The sequence below is a fragment of the Callospermophilus lateralis genome, chromosome 1 (assembly GCF_048772815.1).
Source record: "Callospermophilus lateralis isolate mCalLat2 chromosome 1, mCalLat2.hap1, whole genome shotgun sequence".
NCBI lineage: Eukaryota > Metazoa > Chordata > Mammalia > Rodentia > Sciuridae > Callospermophilus > Callospermophilus lateralis.
This window is the reverse complement of record NC_135305.1, coordinates 21,447,434-21,472,890: the sequence shown is the minus strand read 5'-3', so window position 1 is coordinate 21,472,890 and position 25,457 is coordinate 21,447,434. Positions and strand designations below refer to the sequence as shown.

General features: G+C 37.5%; 1 protein-coding gene across 1 annotated transcript in view; it reads right to left on the bottom strand.

Moving 5' to 3' along the window:
- The window catches only part of Chchd3 (coiled-coil-helix-coiled-coil-helix domain containing 3), a 273,743-nt gene that overhangs the window by 31,760 nt on the left and 216,526 nt on the right, over window positions 1-25,457 (bottom strand). The window contains exon 6 of the mRNA XM_076833112.2: window positions 18,609-18,679. Coding sequence (XP_076689227.1) covers window positions 18,609-18,679 — 71 coding nt within the window. The remainder of the gene's footprint in view (window positions 1-18,608; window positions 18,680-25,457) is intronic.

The window sequence follows — 25,457 nt, the reverse complement described above, 5'->3', positions numbered from 1 at the left end:
GGACAAAAGTCCTATTGAGCAAGAAGCTATAGGTGCCATTTTCCAGAAGAGCCACCTGCTACTACTTGGAGCTTCTGCAGATATTCAGGAGCCAGAATTTCAGACTCCTTCCACCTTCAGGGTTTGCATAGCAGAATGAGCATGCACATGTGCCCAGAGGCAAAACCAAAAGGTAATTACTCAACCACTGTCACCCTGGGATTACTGAACTGCCAAGTCCACTATTTCATGATTCTCTCTTAGATGATGAGCAGCACACTGTTGGCTTCTGTTCAGAAAAACCCTTTGGAGAAAGGAAGTGAATCCCCCACTCCTTTCGGAGAATATTGTGTTGCTCAGAGGGTCTGGCCCATCCAAAGCATGGGATGTAAAAAGAAAGGAGAACTGACTTAATTAGAGTTCGTTATTATTTGCTATAGTTACAATGGCATCTAATAACACTGCTGCCAGCAGGGCTGCTTTATGTGATATCTTCTTCATGTGGCAACCTTTTCATAAATCAAAGCAAAAGCCAATACCAGACAGTTTCTTGTACAGCCTGCCTGACAATAAAAGTTAACACCGAACCTTAGCTGTTATCAATCTTCATAAATGTGTCCACAAAGTGGCAAGACCGTGCCACCTTACAGTGAGGCTGCTGTTAATGCATGCAAGGTAGTGACCCACCGGGTTAATGGGACTTGACAGTCAGTACACTTTTAATTGAGCCAGAGAAAGCAATGGCCTCGCCCTCTTACCCTTTCCTTAAAGTATACAGGGGTTTTCTCCTCTCTACCTTGGTCCTATCAGTACTTCCATCAGGAAATGACTGTGATCCTGTTTAGTACAGGCTCACATGGCAGACAAGAGAGATCTCATGGGGAAGTAGGTAGGTAGGCTTTTCAGAGAAGAATTCTTATTATACAGCATTTAATTGGTATTCTTGGTAGAGCCACCTGACTTGAAGATATCATGTTGACACATACAATTAGAAAATGTTAATGACACATACCTTGGTTTCAGGAAATATATAAATCTTGTCTACATTAACAGAAGCACAATATAATATTGTCCTCAAAATCAGAAAAAGTTGTTTTCAAGTACCAATAATCTTTCTTATTTCATTAGAGAATACTTTTTATTAGTTTCTGTAATCAAACCCATGTAGATAAGACCTTACAATCTTGACAAAAATCTACAACATAACAGAAATCTGAACAATTAGTGACAAAGCTTCATCTAATATACAATATTCTATCATGGTTTGAATTTCACTTCAGTCCTAATTACTCTATAGATACCATGAAGAGGAAGGCCTGGCTTCTATTGAGCATGTGTTGGAGATGAACCCTGGAAATTAGCTAACATCCAACAAAAATCAAACCTGTATTAACTGCCTATAATGGAGATCATCCACAGCTAGATAAAGCAAGCCATTAGACTGGACACAGATAGGTCAACATAGCCACAGGCTCCTAATTTCCTGAATGAATTTATTTCAACATCTATTTCCCAAATGCAGCATATGTGCTAGTTTCTGGGGGAAATCTATAAAGAGAATTGAATCCCTGCTCTCATGAAGGTTTCCATGAGATGTACACGCTATACCTGGATATAAGACCTTGCCAACAAGCTCTTCAGGCTCCCGAGAGTCTGTAACTCTTACTTAGCTTTTTGATAAGCTTCCTCTTCTGTACATTCCCAGTCATTTTAGGGCTCCTTCTAGATTAAAAATGTTCTGAGTGCCTAGGATGAAAAGTATGGATATGAGTTCAACTCAGCGCAGTAAGTGGCAATCCTTCAAACACAAGCTTGGAGTCTGCTGCTGTTGTAAGGACAGCTTGGGTACAGCTCCACCTTACAGGGCTTGCACCGGAGAAGGGAGATGAGCACAGGCAACCACCACATGAGCTAGGCTGCAAGAGGGGCTTGGGGTTCACAAACACACAGGGAGTAGTTAAATTGGGGTGCTTTAGTGAGAAAGGAGGTGCTGAAGACTTCATGGAGAAATTAACATATGAGACAGGCCCTGACAAATGCATGAGTTCACCAGGAAGAAAATGAGAAAGGTGTGCTGTGCTCTGTGTGCAGGTGACAGGAGCAGCTGCTGAAGTCAGAAGGGGAAGGCACGTCATAAATGAACTCTGAGGTGCAGAAAGGAGGGTGTCAAAAGATGAGCCCGAGGAGGTGGCGAAGGTTATTTTCATGTGCCTTAATATTGCAAGTTGAGGGTGTTCGTCCCAACTTCTATATTGTGATTTATTACATACTGTCAATTATTCAGCTTTGAAGCAGAAACTTATTTTGCTTTTAATCATATAGATCAGACTGATGGATGAGTATCTTGTGACTGCAAGACAAGCTGTTTTTTAAAAAAACAAAACTGTTATCATGCGCCACTACTTATCACCACAAACCGGGATTATCACAACACTGCAACCAAATAAAGAAATTTGAGTTCTGAGGTCGAGATAAGACTGTAGCCTTCACCCATAGCCTCCAATTATTAAATACTGTATTCACAAAACTAAAATTCACTGTCCTCTTTATAGTAATTGTTCTATTTGCAAATAAGCTTATAAACTATAGTAAAAAAAAAATAGTATATTGTCGGTTGTAGGTATTAGGACTCTACAGAAGATTTCATTTGAAAACAGGATCCCACTAACTGCTAAATAAAAAGGTCAAAAAGTTCTAAAGGGACTGGCAGAAGGGCAGGAAGCTGCTCCTTCCAAGGTGGAGGCAGGGGAGATGAAGCTACTCTCCCTGAGGCTTCTTCATTCCCTTTTCAAAGAAATCCAGCTCTCCCTGTGATTAAGCCTTTTAAATTCAGAATGTGGTTTAAACGCCATGTACATTCCCATGTCCTCAAATGTACTTTTTTTGCTTCTTGCTTTTTCACTGTCCCCAATCTCCAACCTTTCATTCTTAATTGTAACTAAATAGGAGCTAAGCAGGATTTTAAAGACCAACCTAGACACTCACCCACAAGTGTCATTATTTCTGTGAAAAAGTATGGTCTAAGTGGCAAGCAACTGCCTTCAGAACAGATGTTAGGGTGACTCTTGTTTGTTCAGTACAGACCAACATGTAACTGCTCATAAGTCACAAATAAATATATATATTCTAAAGGCATGACAAGATATTAGATGAGAACTATATCATGAAACTAATAATAGTGGCATTTATCTGAGCACATCATTCCATATACATTTCTAACCAAATTAGGTAGTTCTTCTCATTTAGTGTCGTAAAATATAATTATTATTTTGAGCAGTGTTGCTAACTGTTGGTTAGTGATTTGACAGAAACATTTGTCTTTAAACACAAGCTTTTAGAGACATGGTATTTTCTCAATTGAAAATTTATCGTGTCCAGGGATTTATTCATCAGGGAAATATATATTGGATTATACGATGGGGATCAATTAAAAAAACACAAAATTCATTCAATAAAAACTGATCTATACATTTGATTCTTATATTCTTATATTCTCCATCAGTAACATCATTTTATAGATGTAGAGAAGGGTGTGAGGCAGGAAGAGTAACTTGCTAGAGTAGGTCTACTGTATTCAGGGAAAGACACCTATATACTTTATGTCCAATAAAATTTTTGCACATGTGGATATTTATCATTTTATTATAGTTGTATTGACCTCATGGCATGGGAAATTAACAGAAGTTCTAAGTTTTTAAAAAATCTGAAAAACAAAGAACCACAAACAGGAGCAAATGAGCATATTTTCTAGTGGCTGCTCTAGCAGAACCTGTGGCATATTAAACATTCCCCTTTTCTTAAATCTACTTCCTAGGTCCTCTGTCATACAAAAGGGGAATTTTATGGCATGAAGTACAAATAGATGTATCATTAATAAGAATGGATCAGGCTTTCTCCAAAAGTTTAGCACTCAAATCTTTTAAAGATCCAGCCTTAATGCACTCTCCGGAGCAACAATCTTATTTTCTCTGCATCATCAAGTTCTGAGAACGCATTTTTCATTTGTCTTGTCGTCAGTTGGAAAAGGTGAAGATGTGTATACATTTTGGTTTTCAATTCTCCTATTAAATCAGTTCCTCAGCACTTCAGTTTCCAAATGTTCCAAAAGAGGTATGGATTGACATTTCTGCCAAAGGACAATTTTTTGCTCTGTAGTTTTTCCCAGAGTTAATGGAAAAACTTCTACCACTAATCTTTTCAATTCACCTCTGGGGAATTACAAACTAGCAGCAAAAACTGCAAAGGTTGTGCCAAAATGCAGTACTTTTAAATTACACAAGTCCAAAAGAGCCTAAAATTTTCACAAAACAGGCTTTCTTTTTTTTTTTTTTGATAAATAAATAAATAAAGGCGTAGGAGGACCGATTTAGATTCCCACCATGATAAAACCTATAAGGTTAAATTACGGGGCCCTGACAACTTTAACCCTACTAGATCCTTAAAAAATTGAGATGTATAGGGCTGGGTACCAACTAAATGCCTGAAATTTCACCTATTTATTTCACAACCCTTATTACAACCCTATGAGCAGTTCCATATGCTTTTTCTACATCATCAAAAAACAACTCAAGAGGTTAAGCAGCTTGACACTACACAGCTAGAGGGACTGGTCGCAATTCCAAACCTATCCATGTTGTAGAGATAAAATGTATACCAGTTTTTAAGGGCTTATGTACAAGTATGTGGCACTGTAGCTATTCCTGTTTGGTTTTTTTGTATGTCAGGAAAATAAAAATCATTTGAAATAACCTGAGTACCTGTCAGGATAGGAAGAATACAATAAATTATGGTAGAACATGGAACAGTTTGTAGCTATTTAAAAGAATGGTTGGATTTGTAAGTATTGACCAGGGGAGATATTTCTATCATAAACATATGCAAAAATAAATATGGCATAAATTCATGGTTGTATAAAAATAAAACCTATGTTTAATAACATTTCTATTCATAGAGATAAACATGGAAGGATAAATATCAAACTACAATTTCATATGCTTTACTTTTAAGAAGTTGACTTGGAAAAGAAAAGGGGAAAATTTCATTTCCCTTATTGTAGGAAGAAAAAAATACTACGTTAATAATTCAAATAAAAATTCAATAATATTGACTAATTTTGTAGTCTTTTCTCTTCCTGGAAGCCTCTAGGAAGGCTATCAAAAGGCAAAAGTTGATCATAAAATTCAATGGGAAAGAGAATACTTAAAAAGGCTTGTTTAATAATGCATTAGCATCTTCAAGAGGACTAGGAATACAAATTTACCTAGAATAGGAGCTAAGTTTACATGTGACTATGTTCAGTCAGAGTTATAGACAGAAGATTGGACATACCCAGAGAAATGCTATCTGAAAACCCTATAAATTTGCCTCTAAAATATTGTTTTAGTCAGCTTTTCACTTCTATGACTAAAAGGACCCAACCAGAACAACTGTAAAACAGGAAAAGTTTATTTGAGGGCTCACAGTTTCAATCTATAGACAGCTGGCTTTATTCCTCAGGTCTCTGAGTGAGGCAGAACAACATGGCGGAAGAATGTGGTGGAGGGAAGAGGCTCACATGACGATCAGTAAACTGAGAGAGATCTCCACTTGCCAGATGTAAATATATACCCCAGTGCCCCATCTCCTCCAATCACACCCTACTGGCCTTCGGCTCCCACTTAATTAATCCCATTAGGTGATTAATTCATTGATTGTTTTAAGGCTCTCATAATGCAATCATTTCTTCTCAGAAGCTGCTTGCATTGTCTCACACATGAGCTTTTGGGGGACATCTCACATCCAAACCATAACACATATTCTTTGCAAGAGGTAGAATTTGGTTTTATCTGAATACTTAGGGTACCATTCAAAGAGACTGTGGGAATATTCAAAAGGTTCACATATACCATTCCAATGGTGCAAGAAGATGGGACTCCTCTTCTAAAGTCCAGGATTTTCCCCAGATAGCATCCAATGAACCAAATCTTTCCTGAACTCTCTCCTCCCCAGATGTTCAGTTAAAACTACTATTTCCTGGGTCTCATTCTCTCCAAGTCCTAAACTTTGCCAGGAGACAGTTAATATAGCAAGTGAATATGTGCTTATTTGTTGAATGGATATTAATATGATAATATAATGTAATTAATGATTCAGACAATTATAATTATCATAATTAACATATAGACAACATATGTTCACCGATTGTTATACTTGTAGATTTGTCAGAAGACTTCTAGAAACAATGAGCAACTCAAAGATGAGCATGATTTTAATGGTGAGAATTATAGGCATGAAAAAATATTCCCAAGGAGGCAGAACTTTGGGCTGAATCCTTATACCCTCTATCAATGCTGCCTTTCAAAACTGCATTTACGCTCCTTCAAAGTCTGAGTCCAGTCTCTCTTCATGGTCTCATTTTCCACTTGACCTCTTCTTATGTTTCTTCCGACTATTCCTAGCATTTGAATCCCTCTGTATGGAGACCCATTCTCCTCCTTAACCAGCTATGCCAGTCACTTCTACCTGCAACTCAGAGCACCCCTCCTCCTTCCTACAGTACTTTATTTGTACCTTCATGTTGCACTTATCACAGTAATGTCACTTTTTGAAATCCCAATATATTAAAAAGCATCTGGGGTATATGAGGATTGGCACAAAAATTTTTTCCTGAATAAATGTAAAAATTATAATTCTTGTGTCTGATTTTGACACGTCTATGGGAGAGCTAATGATCTCAATGAGTATAGGATCTCTGAGGGTAGGGACTTGTATTTCTGCATTTTCAATTCTGACAGAATTTGAAGAACAATGACTCAGTTCTTCTAAGCAAAGTTGTCACAGTCATACCTTTAAAAAAATAAATAGATGGCATTGAGCTTTATACTGGGCCAAGAAGTCAAACAAATGAGGACAGGTTGTTGAATTATGATTGAAAAGAACTCCCAAGAGAGAGGAGTGATGAAATCAGTCTCCTGGCAAAAATGAAACGTCTCAAACTCAATTCTTTAGAAACTCCCACCAACCCAACGCCGCACTATCAACCCAAAACCAGGAATGGTGTGCAAGGCAGCAAAACCTTTGCTTCCTGCTTCTTGTCCACTAACCCAGAAAGATACATTCCACACCCAGTCGTGTCATTTTCCCCTTCAATGTTTATTATATTGGAGAAACTTGATCATGAAAAGAAAAGAACTGGCTAATGATGAGTAGCACCCAATGAGCTGTAATGGAGGTGTTAGGAATGCAAATCAGCAAGGCCTGATGCAGGAAACAGCAGCATCTGGGCGTGCAGCTTGCAAAGTAATGAGACTGTGACGAGGCCCTGGCACTATCTTTGATCACTTCATCTTGTTCAAGAGCTCTGCTGGGGAAACCAAGGTGAGAGGCGCTGACCCCCTGCCCACAGCCCGCACAAGTGCAAACAATGGGAAAGGATCCGAGACTGGTCCCCTTCTCACTTTTCCTCCTTGCCAACACACCCCTTTTCCCAGAACTAATAGCTTCCTAGTTGGGGGCCCAGCAGAAAGCAGGCTGAGCAGGCTCCTACCATATGAAGTGTCGTGTCTGAACATGTCGACAGTAATTGGCAATTCATTTTTCATCCTGAAAGCAGAAACAGGTGTATGCTACCTTCGAAATCCCAATCAGAAACCACACTGAATGCATCTCTCACGCAGACAGCTTTGTTGAGATCTATGCCAGTGGCAGGCTGGTGGACATCTGAGTCTCCATTAGATGGATCCATCTCACAAATAGGTATTTGTATTTGTGTAGTTGCAGAAACACAAAAGAAAAACAAAAACAAAAAACAAGGAGCAAATGGCATGCTTAAATCAAAGAATCTCACCACACAACAGAAGACCTTGGTCTTTCTTGTATAAATACTGTAATTAGCAAATAGCTGACTTCTTTGTACTTGTGAGATCCCTAAAATGCATGTTTAACATATTGAATAAGGAGGGGTTAGTCCTTGAAAAGGAGTATAAAGCAGATGTATCACTGCACAGTATTTCCTGCCAGCTTCATCCAGAAATGCTAGCTGAGGTGACTGGTGAAACAGTGCCAGGAGCAAGAACTTTCCTTAATGAGCACATCTATCAATTTTCAAGGGACACAGTTGATTACAGCATTTAGACTTACATATGCACAAAAGGAATGAGGCAATTTAACTGCTGGCCACTGAATAAGAACACACATAAAATAACTTAAGGCAGCCATGTGAGCAAGTTGGGGATGGTTGAGGCTGCTTGGCGACACTTTAACATATGAACATGTGTGCTTTCATTTCAACATGTAGGGAAGGGCCAAGATGCAGGCTTTTACAAGTTTTCAAGCGTTCTGCCAGGACTCAATAAATAGTATGAACAAACTGCTGCCTAAGATTATTATGTTAAAAACCTACCAAGAGCTACTTATTTACAAATACTGCTTTCAAAATCTCCTTATCAAAAACAACTTACCAAACTTAACCAGGCCTACCTCCAAAGCTCCAGGCTAAACAGCAGGAGAATACAATAGGCAAATGGAATTTAGTAAAAGGGAAAAAGATTAATTCTTAACAAATACAAGCAAGATGTATTCCTATTTCTAGAGTAATGAAAAATACTGAATGAAGAAGCCCAGACTTTGAGATAAGGGATTCAAATTCTAATGAAAAAAAATATGACTGTGGATAGAATTAGAAATTGTATGTTTAAGATTGTGATAAAACTGAAATATTTGATCTCGGGCAAAATACTGTTAGAAATTAGAAATTCCCAGTATTTTCTCTAATTAAAATTAATTAAGGGAATTTAGAGTATAATTAATATACAACAAAATGCCCTAATCTTAGGTGTTCATATTGTATTAAAAGTCTCATATACTTGTGAAACTATCACTCAGAATGCTAAAGACTTCTTCTAATGACTCCAAAAATGTTTTTGTGTCCCTTTCCAATCAGTTTCCCCTCTAGCCTCACCAACCACTTCCAGATTTCTATATAAATGGAAACAGCCACACAGTACTGTTGTTAATTATCTTGTTGAAAATGAGAAAGAAATGATAGCATTTGAAATGGGCTCACTAAACGAAGGGATAACATAACTCAATAGAGATGAGCCTACACAATATCCCAGAGATTATCTTGAGAGCTACCATTTTTATGAGTAGATGACTTCTTTGCTACAATTTTTAACCACGCTCAAGTCTTAAGCTGGTTACCTTTGTAAATTTGACACAAGGACAGAATTTAAAATCTACCTCTACAAGTCTTCCTGGACAATAATGTGGCAGGTCAGTCAGACAATAATTAACTCTAATTGCCGCCCCCTGCAAGCTTCACTGCTTTCTATCTGTAGCTGAACAGCACTCAAAAAGCAAAATAATGTTTCCTTATCTTTTAAAGCATCAAAGGAAAAATGATAGAAATTATTTCCATCTGAAGTCTTGAAAAAGTAAATGAACTCTGGTTGGAATCAGCAAGAGGAAAAATTCAGTAGCTCCAGTTAGAAATAACTTTTGAGAACCATGAGCCACGCAGTTAATTACTCAAATAAGGATCGATACATGAATTCCAAAATATCATGTACCCTAGAACTCAAAATGTTCTCATTTAATATATTATGATATAAGGAAAGAAACAAGTTATCATTTTGGCAGAATCTTCATTTATCTAACTAACAGGGTACAATTAATATTTCATATAACATGTAGGGCATGCTAGATTCTTAATGGATTGTATTGATTAAGAAAGAAAGTTCAATGCTAATGTTCCTGTAGGGGAAAACAGAACAATTTGTTATCTCACAAAGAAGGAATCATAATCGTGAATTCAGGAGCTTAGGGCCATGAACCTGAGGAAGCAACAAGACTGGTTTTGATCCTTTACATGTAATACATAAAGAGATTAAAGGAAAAGAAGACACCCAGAGCCACCCTGACAAATCCCAAATGCCAAGGCTGGGACAGGGAAGAGTATTCCAGGTCACAGATCTGTTACAGGATGCAGATAATCCACCTGGACCCTCACAGCACATTTGCCACTTGAGATATCTTCATACACTATATTGAAGGGTAAGAATGTTTCTACAGTGATCTTCCCCATCTTGGAACCAAGTGCAGATGTTCATGAGATGGCAGTAGTTTGTATTTGTCCTTTTTTGCAGAAACAGACAATACTGTGTGGTCCTAGTTCACAGTTCTGCTCCTGATCTTTTTAGCTTTATATTGCAATCAGGTTTGCCATATTGCTCTACCCCATCCTGCAGGACACCACTGAATTGGTGGAATGCTGTGGGGAAGCAGTTGGAAAGTAAGAGAAATAATGCAGATGGAAGTCAAACTCTCAAGAGTTAATAACATTTCTTAGCATTTACTTCTATTACCTTAGAAAAGAGTATGTAGATTAAGTATAGAGATGCAAACCTAAAAAATAAAAAGAAGCTATTCAACCAGACAGATCTTATTGAAAGAGTTCCAATCTTAGAAGGGGAGAAAAAGTATCAATCACCTAAGGTTTCATTACAAATGTAAGAAATTCTAAATGTTTAACGTAAGAAACATTGTCAAATATTGGTGCGTTCCAAAACAGGCCCCACTGTACTTGGAACTAATATGGTGCTGGTGGAACAATCCAACCAACCAACCAATCAATCAACAACCATTTCAACCAACTGACCAATCAACAACCACCCACCCAAATAACCAAATTCATAGCTTGAGAACTGACTTTATAGAAGCCTGATGAGTTTCAGAAGAAACCATCTAAAACACACCTCGAGGTTGCCACCGTCTTAGAGTTGAATAAAACAACTTATGACCACCTTTTTAGATAAGGATCATTGAAAACTTTCTGTTGGTAACTCTTAAACCTTTTCATTTTACATGCCCTAAAGAGGAAACATATATATTATTATGGAAGATACAATAAATAACCTGCTGGAACTGGGTGTTCTATATAACCAAATCTATGTTTCAGTCTAATGTACATTCGTTATTATTAGTTTCATATAAAAAGTACAAATATCTTTCTTCAATTTCAGAATTAAAATCTTCCTCCATGGTCCAGAGGGCATGAATTATTATGGAGGTCAACTGGTAACCTGATGTTTAAGAAACAAAAAACAACAAACAACCTAAATTTCTCAAAAGGCCACTGTAACCAAGAAACTCATGCACAAAGGTACAGGTTTATTTACTTTATCTAGAATTTTGCCCCTTCACTTACTCTCTAACTGAATAATCAAGATGTTACTTGGCTCCAAGGACCATAGGGAATAAAATGTCACCATTGCAGCTGCTATATTTCCTGCTCACAGCCCTTCAAATTAAAAAAGGGGGAAGAAAGGCCCAATACAAATGCAGAATTTAATTAGTTAGTAAAAGCCCAAATCCTTGCCTCAAGCCCTGTTCTTCCCGTAATATCGCATTCTTTTCTTCTTGGGTAAACTTTTCATTATGAAGGAGACATCTTTATAATACAATAACTCTAGTTATAATGTAACTGCTGGTAACATAACTCCTGCATTAGAAAAGGCAGCATGTTCAAGTAATGTTGTTTTAATATAATTTGTGTTCAGCAGAAACCAAGTCAACTTGGTCATTTAGAATTTGATCAATGTGAATTAGTGTCTTACTGAGATAAACCATTTGATCATTTCAAAACTGATCAATGAGAATCAGAGATAAAACATTTATCATGTATATTTGGTATATTAGATCCATTCACGCCACACTATGGTAGGTTATAAGTAGACATCAATAAGTGTTAGAGACAGATGTGCAGGCTACCTGTCAGCTGCAGATATAAATATGCATACAACAGTATATAATGCTAATCCTTTTGATAAGGCAAGTTATTCAATAAGGCAGCTGGCATCATTGAAAAACCACAAAAGCTCAACTTCAGAAAAACTAGATAGAGCAGCACAGAGCAACTGACTAGCTCAAACTTCTGAAAAAAAACGTTTAATTAAAAGTTTAGGCAAAAAGGTAAGTAACATAAATTTACCTGACTGAACTTCTAGAAGAGACTTAAGACTATTAATCAGAGTAAACTTTGTAACTGCAGTCCAATTAGTTCTATTAATCTAATATTTCCAAATTGAAGTCACATTGACATTTGGGCACACTGGCTTATGCATCTAACAGAATTATAAATTTGCCAGTCAAAACCTTATTTAATTATTTTACAGCCAATTAAGCAGGATCTTTAAGCACTGTTGCTTACAACTGTCCAAGATCCACACTTTAATTATAGTGAACAGGAGAAACACCTGCTGATACTCTTGGTATGTCATCCTCAGGTTCACAAATTCATTCATAGTGCACACCTATTACAATCCAATACCAAAAAAGGAAATTAAACAGTAAAGTGCCCCCCGGAAAAAAAAAGAACAAGGACATTTGAAAGTTAAAGGGTTTTTACACGGGAAAAAAGAAAGGACTTTGAACACATAGTAATGCAATACTTTTAAAAAGTCCATTTCTTCTGTACACAGCATTCCCTAAGTCCTCTCTAGTCACCCGCACCACACCTATAGGGCAACTCCAACTCATCTTTAAATACTTTCTATGGATAACCCAAAGTGTCTTCCCATGAGCCTACATTTATGTCACGTTCCTACAACTTCCATCAAGGACAAAAGTGAAAATTTGACACACCGTGGATCATTACTCGCATTCATGTACAGTTTCATAAAATCATACTTCTTTACAAGTACTTCATCTTTCAAAGAAACTGAAGCCAAGTTGGAAAGCTCAATAACCAATGAAAGCAACTAAAAAATATTTCCAGAGACCTATGTCACTTTCCATATTTTTTTTTCTTTTATGGAAGGTAGAAATCGGTCACTTGATTACCTAAATGACAGCATGGGAATGAAATATCAACTGTTGCTAAAATGCTTTCCTTATGTTTGATATTATATTGTCTTTACAACGTTTATATTGCCTTTAAAGAAGTTTGTTTCTTTGATACTTGCTTTTCACTTGCTGGATATTTGTTTAAAGACAATCAGCCTGTGCATGAACACTGGTAATATTTCCTTTCTATACATGTTGCTCCAGTCCTCCCAGAGTCAACTATGATGCTGACAGGAAACAGGGCCCACAGCACTGTGACGACTTTGCTGCCACACACCTCTTATGAGCAATACTGTCACGAGTGCTTTATGTACTCGTAATCCTGGCTGCAGTGTGGACTCCCTAAGGGTCCAGACTCCTTCTAATGTTCCATTTGCAGGTTTAATAGCATCTAGATTTTGTATGGAAACAAATACAGAAATTTCTCCTATGGCCCCTAGTTTTATAACTTGAGTTGACATAATAATAAAACCTAACATTTACTTTGTGCCAGATCTGTGCTACGAACTCTAAATAGCTTCTTTTTTTTCTCCTTTGTGGTGCTGGGGATTGAACTCAGGGCTCAAGCAGGCTAGCCAAGCACTCTACCACTAAGCTACATCCCCAGCCCCAGGGAACATGATTTAATGTAATATTTTAATTAATTACCTATAAAGCAAAATAGAAAGATTAATAGAGAGCATAGTTTTCATTCAACTGAACTATAACATGGCACAATAGCACATAACTAGGAACCAGCACTGTAAGGTATTCTATTTATTGATAATGACAAAAGGGTGATAAATGTGATACAAAGTGTTGATAATGATTGTTTTAGTTAGATTAGAAAAAGAATACCTATTTCTTCAGATTGAAAACTGGATGTAAAAATGTGCTGAATTTGTCAGTGCTTTACATTTTATAGCTAAAATCTCAAAGCTATTATGGGCAAAAGTTCCTGTAGGAAAATAAAAAGTACAAACTCTCTAATTTCAAGTCCTTTCATTCTCACTAAAATATTGGTAAATGATATTTTGATAACTTAATATTAATTAGGGCTATAAATACTCCATCATAGTACAACTCTGGGTTTTTAAAAAGATTTTCATTTAAAAAATCTGTCTTCCTCTTGTTTTTTTCTATGATGAACAGTAAGTTCATGTTAGTAAGACCCTGATTGCTTTCTCCATAGATGAATATTCAGAATACAGCAGGGGACATGTCACATAGGTGCTTCTATCGATAAATGATGTGTGGATGAAGTAGGGAAAAACCTCATTAACTTTAAAGTGCTTAAATGGTCTAATACTACTCAAACTATAAACCGAGGAACCAAAGTCTGAGTAAATATTTTAAGCACCCTTAAGGAATTTGTTATCCCATGTATGTATGATATATCAAAGTATATAAGTGCATTCTACTGTCATGTATAACTAATTGAAACAAATAAAAAATAAAAAAATAAAATGTTTCTGAAATTAAAAAAAAAAAAAAAAGAATTTGTTAGCTATCCTGGTAGGATGCACCAATGTGACTGGTGTTAGTCCTGTCTAGTTGCAAATATTCTTGGTTTTCTTTCCCTTTATGGTGATTTTGGGTGACCCCCTACAGCTGTAAAACAGTGCCCTTGAAATTGCAATTTTAAAAGCTTCCATCTCCTGAAGCCAAAGATGCACCCCAATGAATCCTATTTTCCATCAGATAAAATTAACTACATCCTCTTCAAAATGTCTCAGAGCTTGCTGCCGAAGAGCGACTGTGAGTGCAATTCAAGGAGGTCAGAGATCTTCAAGGTGAAGCTACAGGTAGTAAGCTGGTTGTGCAGATGGGAGACAGGGAAATATACTGACACACCTCGGACCATTACTACATTCATGTACATTTTCTTGGCGGGGCAAGACAGTTCCGTTACACGATGGAAATACTATAGTATCCTGCCTTACATAAGGCTAAGGGTTGTGATTATCTGAGACAGTCAAATTTCTAAGAAGAAACAAAGTTCTACTAAAAGATCTTTGACTTCATAGACGGCAAGCATCTTACAGCCACTGTGCCATCCCTTCACAGATGTGAAGCTAACACGTTCACTGCAAATCAAAATATGACTTTCTACAAAGCTCAGGCTAGCAGCAGAAGTTGGGGGCTGCAGGGAAGGGTATTAGTACAAAGAAGTTGCTTTCTAAAACACTGGCTCTTTTTTTTTTTTTCAGTGCTAAGGATAGAACCCAGGATCTCATGCAAGGGCTAAGCAAGTGCTCCACCACTGAGCTACATCACCAGGCCAAAACACTAGCTCTTGACAGTCCCTCAGCGTGTGAACACTGGGTTGCCATTTGTACTGGGGTTAGCCAGACAGCAGTGTGAGAGCGCAGTCCTCAAGACTGCCTTCTGATACCAGCGGCAAGCTCAGAAGGGTTCACAGATCACCCTAAGGTTCAATAATTTGCTAAAATTCATATGTCTCATAGAAAACTATTAACTCACAGTTATGGATTCAGAGGAATAATACAGGAAATTAGCAAAGATTGTCTGGGAGGATTCCATATGCAAAACTTCCATTGTCCCCAGGACCTGGTACCAATGTGTGAAAATGTGCACGGAGTACTGTCAGCCAGGGTAGCTCACTGTATACAGAATTGTATTGGGGCCTCATTATTGACTGATCAATTGCCCCACTCTCCAACACATTGGCTAAGGGGCCCACCATGAGCAACAACTTTTATCGCTAGGGAAATTCCAAAGGTCACCTTGTGGGAGCCTGGTAGAAAGCCCAGACTTCTTTTTGGTAAGGCCACATCCCTACTACACAGTTTAGCCAGATCAAAACAGCATCTTAGAAAGAATATTATCTGGGGCTGTGGATGTAGCTCAATGGTAAGCTTGCCTAGCATTTGTGGGGCACTGGGTTCGATCCTCAGCACCACATAAAAATAAATAAGATAAAGACATAAAAAAATACAATAGCGTTAAAAAGGAATATTATCTTTAAAAGATAAGAAAGAATGAAGCTATTGAGGTTTTGTTTAAGATCAAGACTAATCTATAAGGCCCACATTTGTCTTGTAAAAGCTAAGCCACCAGAATACATACTTTGGTGTTCCCTGAGACTTCTCATTCTCTAGTCTGGCCCACCCTGAATGACATGGCAGCTGGTCAGGGCTTCAAGAAAGATTTTTCTCATCTAAAACCAAACTTATTTCTCTCTGTAAAATCCACTTTCCACTAAATTTTCCAACCAGCTAAGCTCTTATTTTTTTGTTCTTTCGCCTCTTCTATGCAGACACTTTGGATTGAATTGTGTCTTTCCTTCCAGTTCATATGCTTATGCCTGGTACTTCAAAATGTGACTATTTAAGAGTCTTTAAAGAATTAATGTAAGTTAAAATGAGCTCATAAGGGTGGACGGTAGTCCACTATTATCCTTCTGAAAAAAATAAAAAGAACAGAACATAGACATTCATAGAGGGAAGCCGCACAGGGAAAAGACAGCCATTGACAAGCTCTGCAGAGAGGACTCAGAAAAAAATCCAACCTTGCCAACACTTAGATCTCAGGCCTCTAGCCTCCAGACTTGTGAGAAAACACATGTGTTACTGAAGTTACCCAGTCGTGGTACTCTGCAGCCTGGCAAGCTAATGTACCAATCAAGCTCTAATTCACATCCGTGGAAGCCAGATTTTTATTGCTGTGACCAAAATGCCTGACACGAAACTACCTGAAAGGAGGAAGGATTTATTTTGGCTCATGGTCTCCGAGGTTTCAGTCCATGGTCAGACGACTCCATCGCTTTGGGCCTAAGGTGAGGCAGAACGTCATGGAGGAAGGGCACAGTGGAAGAAAGTTGCTCAGCTCATGGCAGCTGGGAAGCAAGAAAGAGGGGAGTAGGGAAAAAACATCGTCCCCAAGGGCACACCCGCAGGGCCTACTCCTCCAGCCACACTCTCCCTCCCTACCTTCTCACCACCTCCTGGTAGCCGCTGTAAATCATGAATCCATCACATAGATTAATCCACTGATGGGTCAAAGCCCTTGTGATCCAACCATTTTCTAAAAGCCCCGCCTCTGAACATTGGCGCTCTTGGACCACGTCTTCAACACGCGACCTTGGGGGACATTTGAGATTCAAGCCATAGGATGTCCAATCTTTCAATGACTGCTGCTGCCGCACCAGCGCTCTTCTCTTTCACTGGCAGAGCCCTCCCACGTGGTACTCCTGGCTCTCATTTCTCATACCTCCAACCAAACTCACCTCCAGGGTCAGACTACCCTTCCTACACGTACACAGACATCAGGGCACTCACCAAGCAAATGCTTTCCAGTACTTTCTGCTAAAAGAAGACCAAATTCCCAGCCCAGCAGCTAATGAATGACCCTAGTGACCTCGCCAGCTGTATCTTGACTGATCTCTCAGAGTCACACCATTGATCTTCACTAAAGTTGCCACCTACCAACTATAGAGTGTGATTTTCCTCCTGAATATCTTTCCCTTCCACCTACTCAATACTTTTTTTTTTCAAGCCTCACTAAATACCATCTTCTTTATGAAGACTTCATAGATCATTGTAGTTAGAATCGATCTCTGATTTATCTCAAATTTTAGTTATTTTCATAGTTATGATCTTATAATGAAGAAATACACAGGGTGAAAAGTCAAAGGTTCTCATAGCACACAGTTTAAAAGATATTACAAAATTTAAAAATTATATTGAATATGCTTTCTTTCTTTTGGTAGTAGTGCTGGGGATTAAACCTTGCTGGGCAAGTGATCTACCACTCAGCTATTCCCCCACTTCTAGAGACCTTTTAATATCAAATCTATACCCAATTCTATATCCAAATTCTTAAGATCTCACATTATCCTTTAAGGGTGATATTTGTGATGCAGTCTTCTCCCTACTACTGCTAAAAGAGATAATTTACTAAGGAAGACTAAAGATTTTTACCTCAAAGCACCTTTTAAAAGCAAATCTAGTTTTAATCAACATTAAAGTAACACTAACATCCATTACCACAGAAATTGTACTGTTGCAGAATCTAATAACTCCACCTTAGGGTTTAATCATTTTATCAAATACTTATAAACATGTGCAAGGAAGGAGGTCAGAGCCCAATGCAATCTTTCAACTAAACCTGTCACAACACCTTTTTTGCTTCACTAATTTGCACATGAGCTACTAACAGGTTTATACAATGGAGTCATTTATACACTTAGGATAATCTGAATGATGTCTTCTTACCTACTGTGAGAACTGGCAGTAAAGAGAACATAGAAGGCTATGGGTCATGGACACTTTGATCCATCAATTACAGAACATTCATTTAGACATCCCAAGGATTAATAGAGGTAGCAATTTAATATCACCTTCATAATCAAGGGCAAGGTAAAATCTATGATTTAAATGCTTTCAAGGTACATGTAAAGAAATAAAAATAGTTTAAATATGAGAAAGGCGTATATCCAAATTTGGACATGACTATCACTTTACTACACAAAAATGAATGGCTTCCATTAATACAGGTAGCAATTTAACATCAATTTAAGGCGTGCTACCTTAAATATTATTCCCAATGAAAATTGTATCACCATTGCTTTTGATTTCCCCTTAGTTCACAGAATGGATGGAGGTGTAACAAGCTTTCATCAAGTGCCCTTCAGTCGTACCTGGATTCAAGAACAGCAGATAACACGACCCATCTTGCACACCCCCACACACTTTTGAGTATTCCAGAGTGCTGCCTAACAAACTATCTTCTGTTCAAACAGCAATACAATCATTCTTTCATCCTGTTAAGAATAGTAAATGATCATAGTGGGATTAAAAACTCACTTGAACTTCGCTTCCACCTCTTCAGCAGCTTTCTGATATTGCTCAGTGGTGACTTTGTAGAACTCTGAGCTCTGTGGACAAAGATGGATAATAGAGTGCTCATTACCCAGAAGGACAAATGTGTGAAGACTTATGATTTTCCAAAACAAAAACAATTCATAAAGCCTTATTTCAGCTGCTGAAGTATAGAAGGATTTCTTGTACTAAGTTGCATGGATACTTTTAGAAATGCATGGAAGGCTATTTGTTTAAATAACACACTGGTTGATACACAGATTTCAATTACAGAACCAAATTTCATAATTATAATTTGTCATTATTTAATCTCCATAAGAAAATTCCTAGCATATTTTTGAAAGACTACTTAGATCTGTCATATTTGGAATCTACCATGGCAAGATCAAAGGAGGTTTGAGATGAAATTTGCCTATTATTCCATCAGAGTTCCAACTAGGATGTTAGAGGATTATTTCTTTTACACAACATTTTGGCCTCAAAGTGAATTCTTTATGAATAATTTTTTTTTCAATCACCTCCATATGACCAAAAGAGCATCGACATTCAGAACCATCAGTAGGAATGAGAGAGCAGACTTAGGTAACATTAATTTAAAAAAATGTTTCCTCTTATAAGAACATGTAAGCAACACAAACCAAATTGCAATGGTAAAATAATGCCTTTCCTAGGGCAGCTGACTAGCTACTTTGAAACCAATCTTACCAGTCTTAGAGGGTGGCCTAAATGACCCCACCAGCCCTCAGACTCAATGAAATATCCTGCCAAATACTCGGCAGTGCTAAAGAACACAGTACAATACAGGGGTCTATTGTGTGCCTTCATTCCTTAATCACTCAGGTTTCACATGCATGGCTTGGGGTAGATTATTTTTTAATAAATCATTGTTGGTTGGTGAGAAAATGAAAATGAAATCCACTTCACACCAGCGACCCCTTTGCATTTAACAATCTGGGTTGTCCAATGACAGTCACATCCAGGTTTCTAGGATGTAGATAAAATCAATAGGTATGTGATTAGACAGCAGATGCAGGGTGGCTGGAGCCATGGACAGGTCACCATTTGAGATGATGAATGGCTTTCTATCAACCTATAGTCCCCTACGATGCTAACATTTACTATAATCTTATTTGGGTTACGATTTATCTTTCTTGCACCTGATCAATAAAGATGAACAGAACAGTTGTAAGGATCGATTGTAATTTTTTATCATTTTCAAGCACAAAGGTGCATTTCTGACATGGAGACAATATTCGAAGTATACTGCTTCTGCATTTTTAAAAATTGCAATTTGAGTGATAAACTGCACCAGTCTGTATGCTGAGAGGTTTTAATTCATCTGTTGGTCTAAAGCTATCAAAAAGTCATTTGTTTTCTCAGATATTTTAACTTCAGGTTATGTCACATTTTCCTTTCTGTTTCACTTATTAGGTTTTTTCCTTTAAGATACACACCAGTCATGACATGTTCTTTTGCAATGTTTGATTTAAGCTTTTTTTTGAACTTTTTTTTTTTTTTTAAACAATGAGGGCAGCAAAAAAAGGCAGTTACTAATCTATCACTAACAATGACAAAGAACTCCCAAATTACTATGTTTAACTGTCAAGTGGGCATTATGTTACTGAATTATCTATTAAAATGCTGGCAAAGCAATAACATCTTGATTAATACTTTCACTTATTTTAAGAAACTATAACATCTGGACAGAATGGGGTTGAAAGTTCTGGTTTCTGGTTCTTTTCTGTGACCTTGAGTAGGTCTTTTTCCCCCACCCCCACCCCACTTCGTTTCCAGGGTTCTTAACCTGTAAATATGGATGGTAATATTAGCCCTGCTTATCTCTATCCAAACTGTTGTAGAAATCAAATAAGATCAAGAAGAAAGCTGTGAAAACTGTTAACTGTTTTTGCAGAGTAAGATCAACATCCAAATAAAATAATTTTACAAGAAAATAACTAATTTGGGTAATTCCACTCTGGATACAAATTCTAACTGACCAAAAAGTAAATATGACATTTCTAACAAGAATGATGCACAGAACAAGGGTTTCCATAATAAGGTGAGATCTCCTCTTGTTCCATTATGCCAAATGCAGGTAATTATTACTGAATGTGTCAAAATTTCCCTTGGATGTTAAAACACAAAAGACCAGTACACCCATAGCCTGCAAACTTAGCATATAATCTCAAATTAAAGTTTTAGACTTTATTTAGGCTCCATTTTTCAACTTCAGTGACCAGTTTCCCATGCCGCATAAATCTTCCTCACAATGAGAATTCCTCAGGAGGCAGCACCATATGAATAAAATTCTAAGGGAATAAACAGAAACATACTCAAGATACGTAGGCGGACAGTGTCTGATCCACTCAAATAATTCCTTATTCATTCAACATTAGGTCCCTATTATCCAAATAACATCCATTTTGGGAAATTACACCCTGAACAAGTTTTTCCATCTTATATGAGAGGAAAGAAAAACAATCATAATGAAAGGCCAGAGGGGCCAAGTTAAAAATTACAGATGGTGTTTTTCAAGTTCAGAAAGAACCGAGATCTTCTTTGGCCCCAGAAAACACTTCATAAGCACCACCTACTCAAAATGAAAAGACCCCAACATTGCTGCCAATGGGAGAATGGATGAATTTGCACAGTGGAAATTTGTAGAGAAAAGGAATCAAATATATGTGTATGTGTGTATATGTGTGTATATATATGTGTGTGTGTGTGTGTGTGTGTGTGTGTATACAGATATTTCATACACATACATATAAGTATATACACATACACAGGGTGGGTTGAAGAAATATGGTAGGATGCAATATATGTCAAGTTTAGAAAAGTGCAAAATAAAACACAAGGATACTAATGACAAATTTCACTGGCTTTCTCCAAGTTATATGGTAGTGGTAGAAGGGGACCAGAAGGGCAGACTGCTATGAAGGAAACACAGGGGAGGTTTCACTACAGCATTGTAACGTCCCCTAAAATGAGGTATTGGTGCAGCTAGTTGTTACACTGGTTTTAAACATTTCATAATACATAAATAATTTGTCTTACCCCACCCCTGCCAGCCACAAAGGAGCTAATAACAGCAGCAAATGATTAACTGGACTACGATATAAAAAGCTGGAAGAAGATAGATGCTGAAGACGTTGGCAGTGCAGAGATTTTATATGTTCTTGAAAACTAAGCCACTGTGTGCACATTAAGAAACAAATGTCTTTTTTTCCAGCTTTTCATTGTGAAATAATTTTAGACTTACAGAAAAGGGGCAAAAAATAGCAGCGGGTCCCTATATCATTCAGCTTTCCCTCATGCCAACATCTCAGTCATACTACAATGACCTAGAGTGATAACAAGGATACATACTTGAACTCGTAGTATCTGGTATGCACTAAACCACAGACTCTGGAGTTTTCCATTAGTGCTCCTCTTCTATTCTGGGATCTAATCCTGGATCCTGGTTAGCATGAAGTTGTCTTGGCTGCTCAGTCTCCTCTAACCTGTGGCAATTCTCAGTCTTTTCTTATCTTGGCACTTCTGAAGAATACGGGTCTGGTTATTTTGTAGAATATTTTGCAATTTAGGCTTGTCTGAGGTTTCCTCATGGTTTGGCCGAGTTCACGCATGCTAGGGAAGAATACCACAGAAGGAATGTGCCCTTCAGGGGTTCCATGATGCCGACAGATCTTTTTACTGATGTTGACCTTAATCACTTGATTATGGTGGTGTCCACAGGGTTTTTCCACAGCAAAGTTACAATTTTTCCTTTGATATCTTGCAGAAGATACTTTGAGACGTGCAAATATCCTGTGGATCCTCAAAGTTTTGTCCATCACTTTTCTGTACCCACCAGTGAGTCCTGCCTGCAACCACAATGATCCCGTAATGTTCTGATGGTGCATATTCTTTTGTGATGCTGGGGATGGAACCCAGGGCCTTACGTATGCTAGACAAGCACTCTACCACTGAGCCAGATCCCCAGCCTGTGCACTTATTTTTAAGTAACATCACTGCATACCTTATTGATATATAATGAAAATCTTCATTTACTTTTGTACTTGATAATGAAAGCTATGTAGCTGTATAGGAAGTCTTTAGAAATAAAATTTTCCAAGAGTGGGTAGGTGTCCTAATGAACCCCACAGTGTGATTATAAATTATGGAATGGGAGATAAAGGGGACCCAACTCTTGCGCTACTGTATTGTGAAGCTTTGGGTAAAGGCCTATGGACCAACTGCGTTAGGGGTACTTTTGGACCTTACCAAACTGCAGTCCTGGGTAACATCCTCAATCTCTGGGGCCAAGAAGTTGCATTTTTAAATATTTCAGATGATTCTCAATACCCACTAAATCTGACAACTAATGGGCTTTCAGAACAATGAAAGAAGAATGTACTATTTAACTTGCCATTCATAGTGAAAAATAATCGGTGTTCCTGAAGAATGATGGCAAACATCACTTTCCATAATTAAATATAGCTATAATCTTTACAAAGTTGTTCCAAATTAGTGATTCTGCCAGCATTGTCTGAAAATCACTAGTGGACCCCAAACTGCTCCAAGAGCTCTGGCTTCACACATTGCCTAGCAACGCTGCAATGTTGCTACCCTGAATGGAGAGGAAGGAGAAGTATAATAATTTTCAGAAAGGTTGCTTTTGTTATCTCTGTTGTCTTGAGTTAGTAACAGGTGGTAAGGCTGCTATGTTTTTTATTAATTACAGATTACTGTTACTTTAAATTCATCATTGTAACTAAGTTTGTTATTTGGTTAACCCTACAATCTGTAGTAACATATAATTACACCAAGTGTATTTTATCTAATCATTTTATAATAGCTGAATATGGTTCAAATAAGTAACATCCACATTCTCATTTCTAAATTAGCACATGCATATTCCCTTCAAACTTGGCTGATACATAAAGTCCTTTTATTGTATGGGTGGGGGTGAAATCCTGGTAAGATGTCTTTAAAGAGAGCCAAAAGGAACAGGTAGAGAAAGGTGTTCATGACCTTGCAAGGTGGTCTTTCGATGAATGATTACTGCTTTGCATAAAGGCTTATCACTTCTTTCTGTAAAGACCTCAACAACCTAAAATTAAAAATATCTCCACTCAGATTTGTTCTGTGTAGTCTCCTGCCCCATCAACCAGAGGAAAAATTCTTGACATGATTTGACGGGTGGAAGTATAAATTCATGGCAGGTAAATGTGATTTAAATCAAATACCAAAGGTCCGATTCATTAATTTCTTCCTTTAAGACAGAAACTTTTATTGATAAAAGCATCAAACATGTTTCCCACCAAGACTTTCTTCGAGAGGTAGATCTCATAAATTCAAAGTAGATGATAGTATCTTTTAGCTCTATTAAAAGTCTGATAAAGGCTATCTTTCTTTATCAAGCAATGAGTTCCTGGAAGGCTAATGATCTAAAAAATAACAATATAATTCTTCATATTTGGAAGATATTTCTGTCACCTATGTTAGAGGACAAGGCATTACTGGAAACAACAGGTATATTTATTTGCTATGTAAAACATCTTCCAACCTGAGGCACCAGCAATCAATTACTGGAAACAGGAGCGGCGAGCTGAGTGGGACATTGTTCCACGGTACAAAACTTTTAAGTGTTTCATTTAGAACATGAAACATACGTTGCCCACTGCATTTTGCACTGCGCAGTAGAGCACCAAGGTTAGGGACACGGACTTCTGGGGTCACGCTGCCAAACCATGGTTCCACCCCTGTGGAATTGAATAAGTTACTAAACCTCAAAAACTTGCCTCACATATGTAAAACAGGGTCAGTGACATCAATTGCCTGGTAGGATTCTTTGGATATTAAATAAGATAGTACATGAAACTAATATACTTTTTTTCCAAGGGACATTTAAAAAATATTCAGAAAAGAACAAAGTCTTTCCTTCTATTAAACCAAGCATTACATTCAGTGTGGAAATGTGAAGGCGATGGCTAGTCATTGTGGGAGTGTTAATGGTTATGGGGCTAACCAACTAGCCCATGTAAAAATCAGACTAATCATTTTTGACTTGTCACCAATGAAATCCAATGATTTCTAAATGAAATAGCAAAAGTACTTTAGTGCCAGGACTTTCCACAGCTTTAACTCTTGCCGTGCATTGTAAAACTCCAAGTAATATTGTTCATGAGGATTCCCAAACTGATTGCTCCTGGAAACCTTTGACTATGATGCATATATTTTATTTTTACTTTCTTTTTTTAATTAATTAATTAATTATAATTAGGTATCTATGACAGCAGAATGCATTTTGATTTATTGTACACAATTGCAGCGCAACATTTCATTTCTCTGATTGCACTCTGTGTAGCGTCACACCATGTGTGCAGTCATACATGTACCTAGGGTAATGATGTCCATTTCTCATCCCACCATCTTTCCTGCCTCCATGCACCCTCCCTTCCCTCCTCCCATTTGCCCAATCAAAGTTCCTGCAGTTTTCCCACGCCTCCTCCCTCCCTATTATGGACTAGCATTCACTTATCTTGAGGGAGTAGAATCCCCTGTAATGGTCCATGAGAAATGCTGAATTAAAGAAAAGTCCAAATATTATTTCAATCCTGCACTTTTGACACACTACTTTTCTTTTCTCAAAGCAATATTTTCTTATGGATTACTTTAAAACTAATGTTAAGAAATGAGAAACAAATAAGAAAGGAGAAGAAATTGACAATATTGAAAAATGATTCAAAACTGATGACTGATGCTATCACCTTTTATTCAAAGAACATGCTATTATTGCCAAGAGTTTTTAAAATGTGAGACGAAATCCTTTCAAGAAAATTGTTGCTG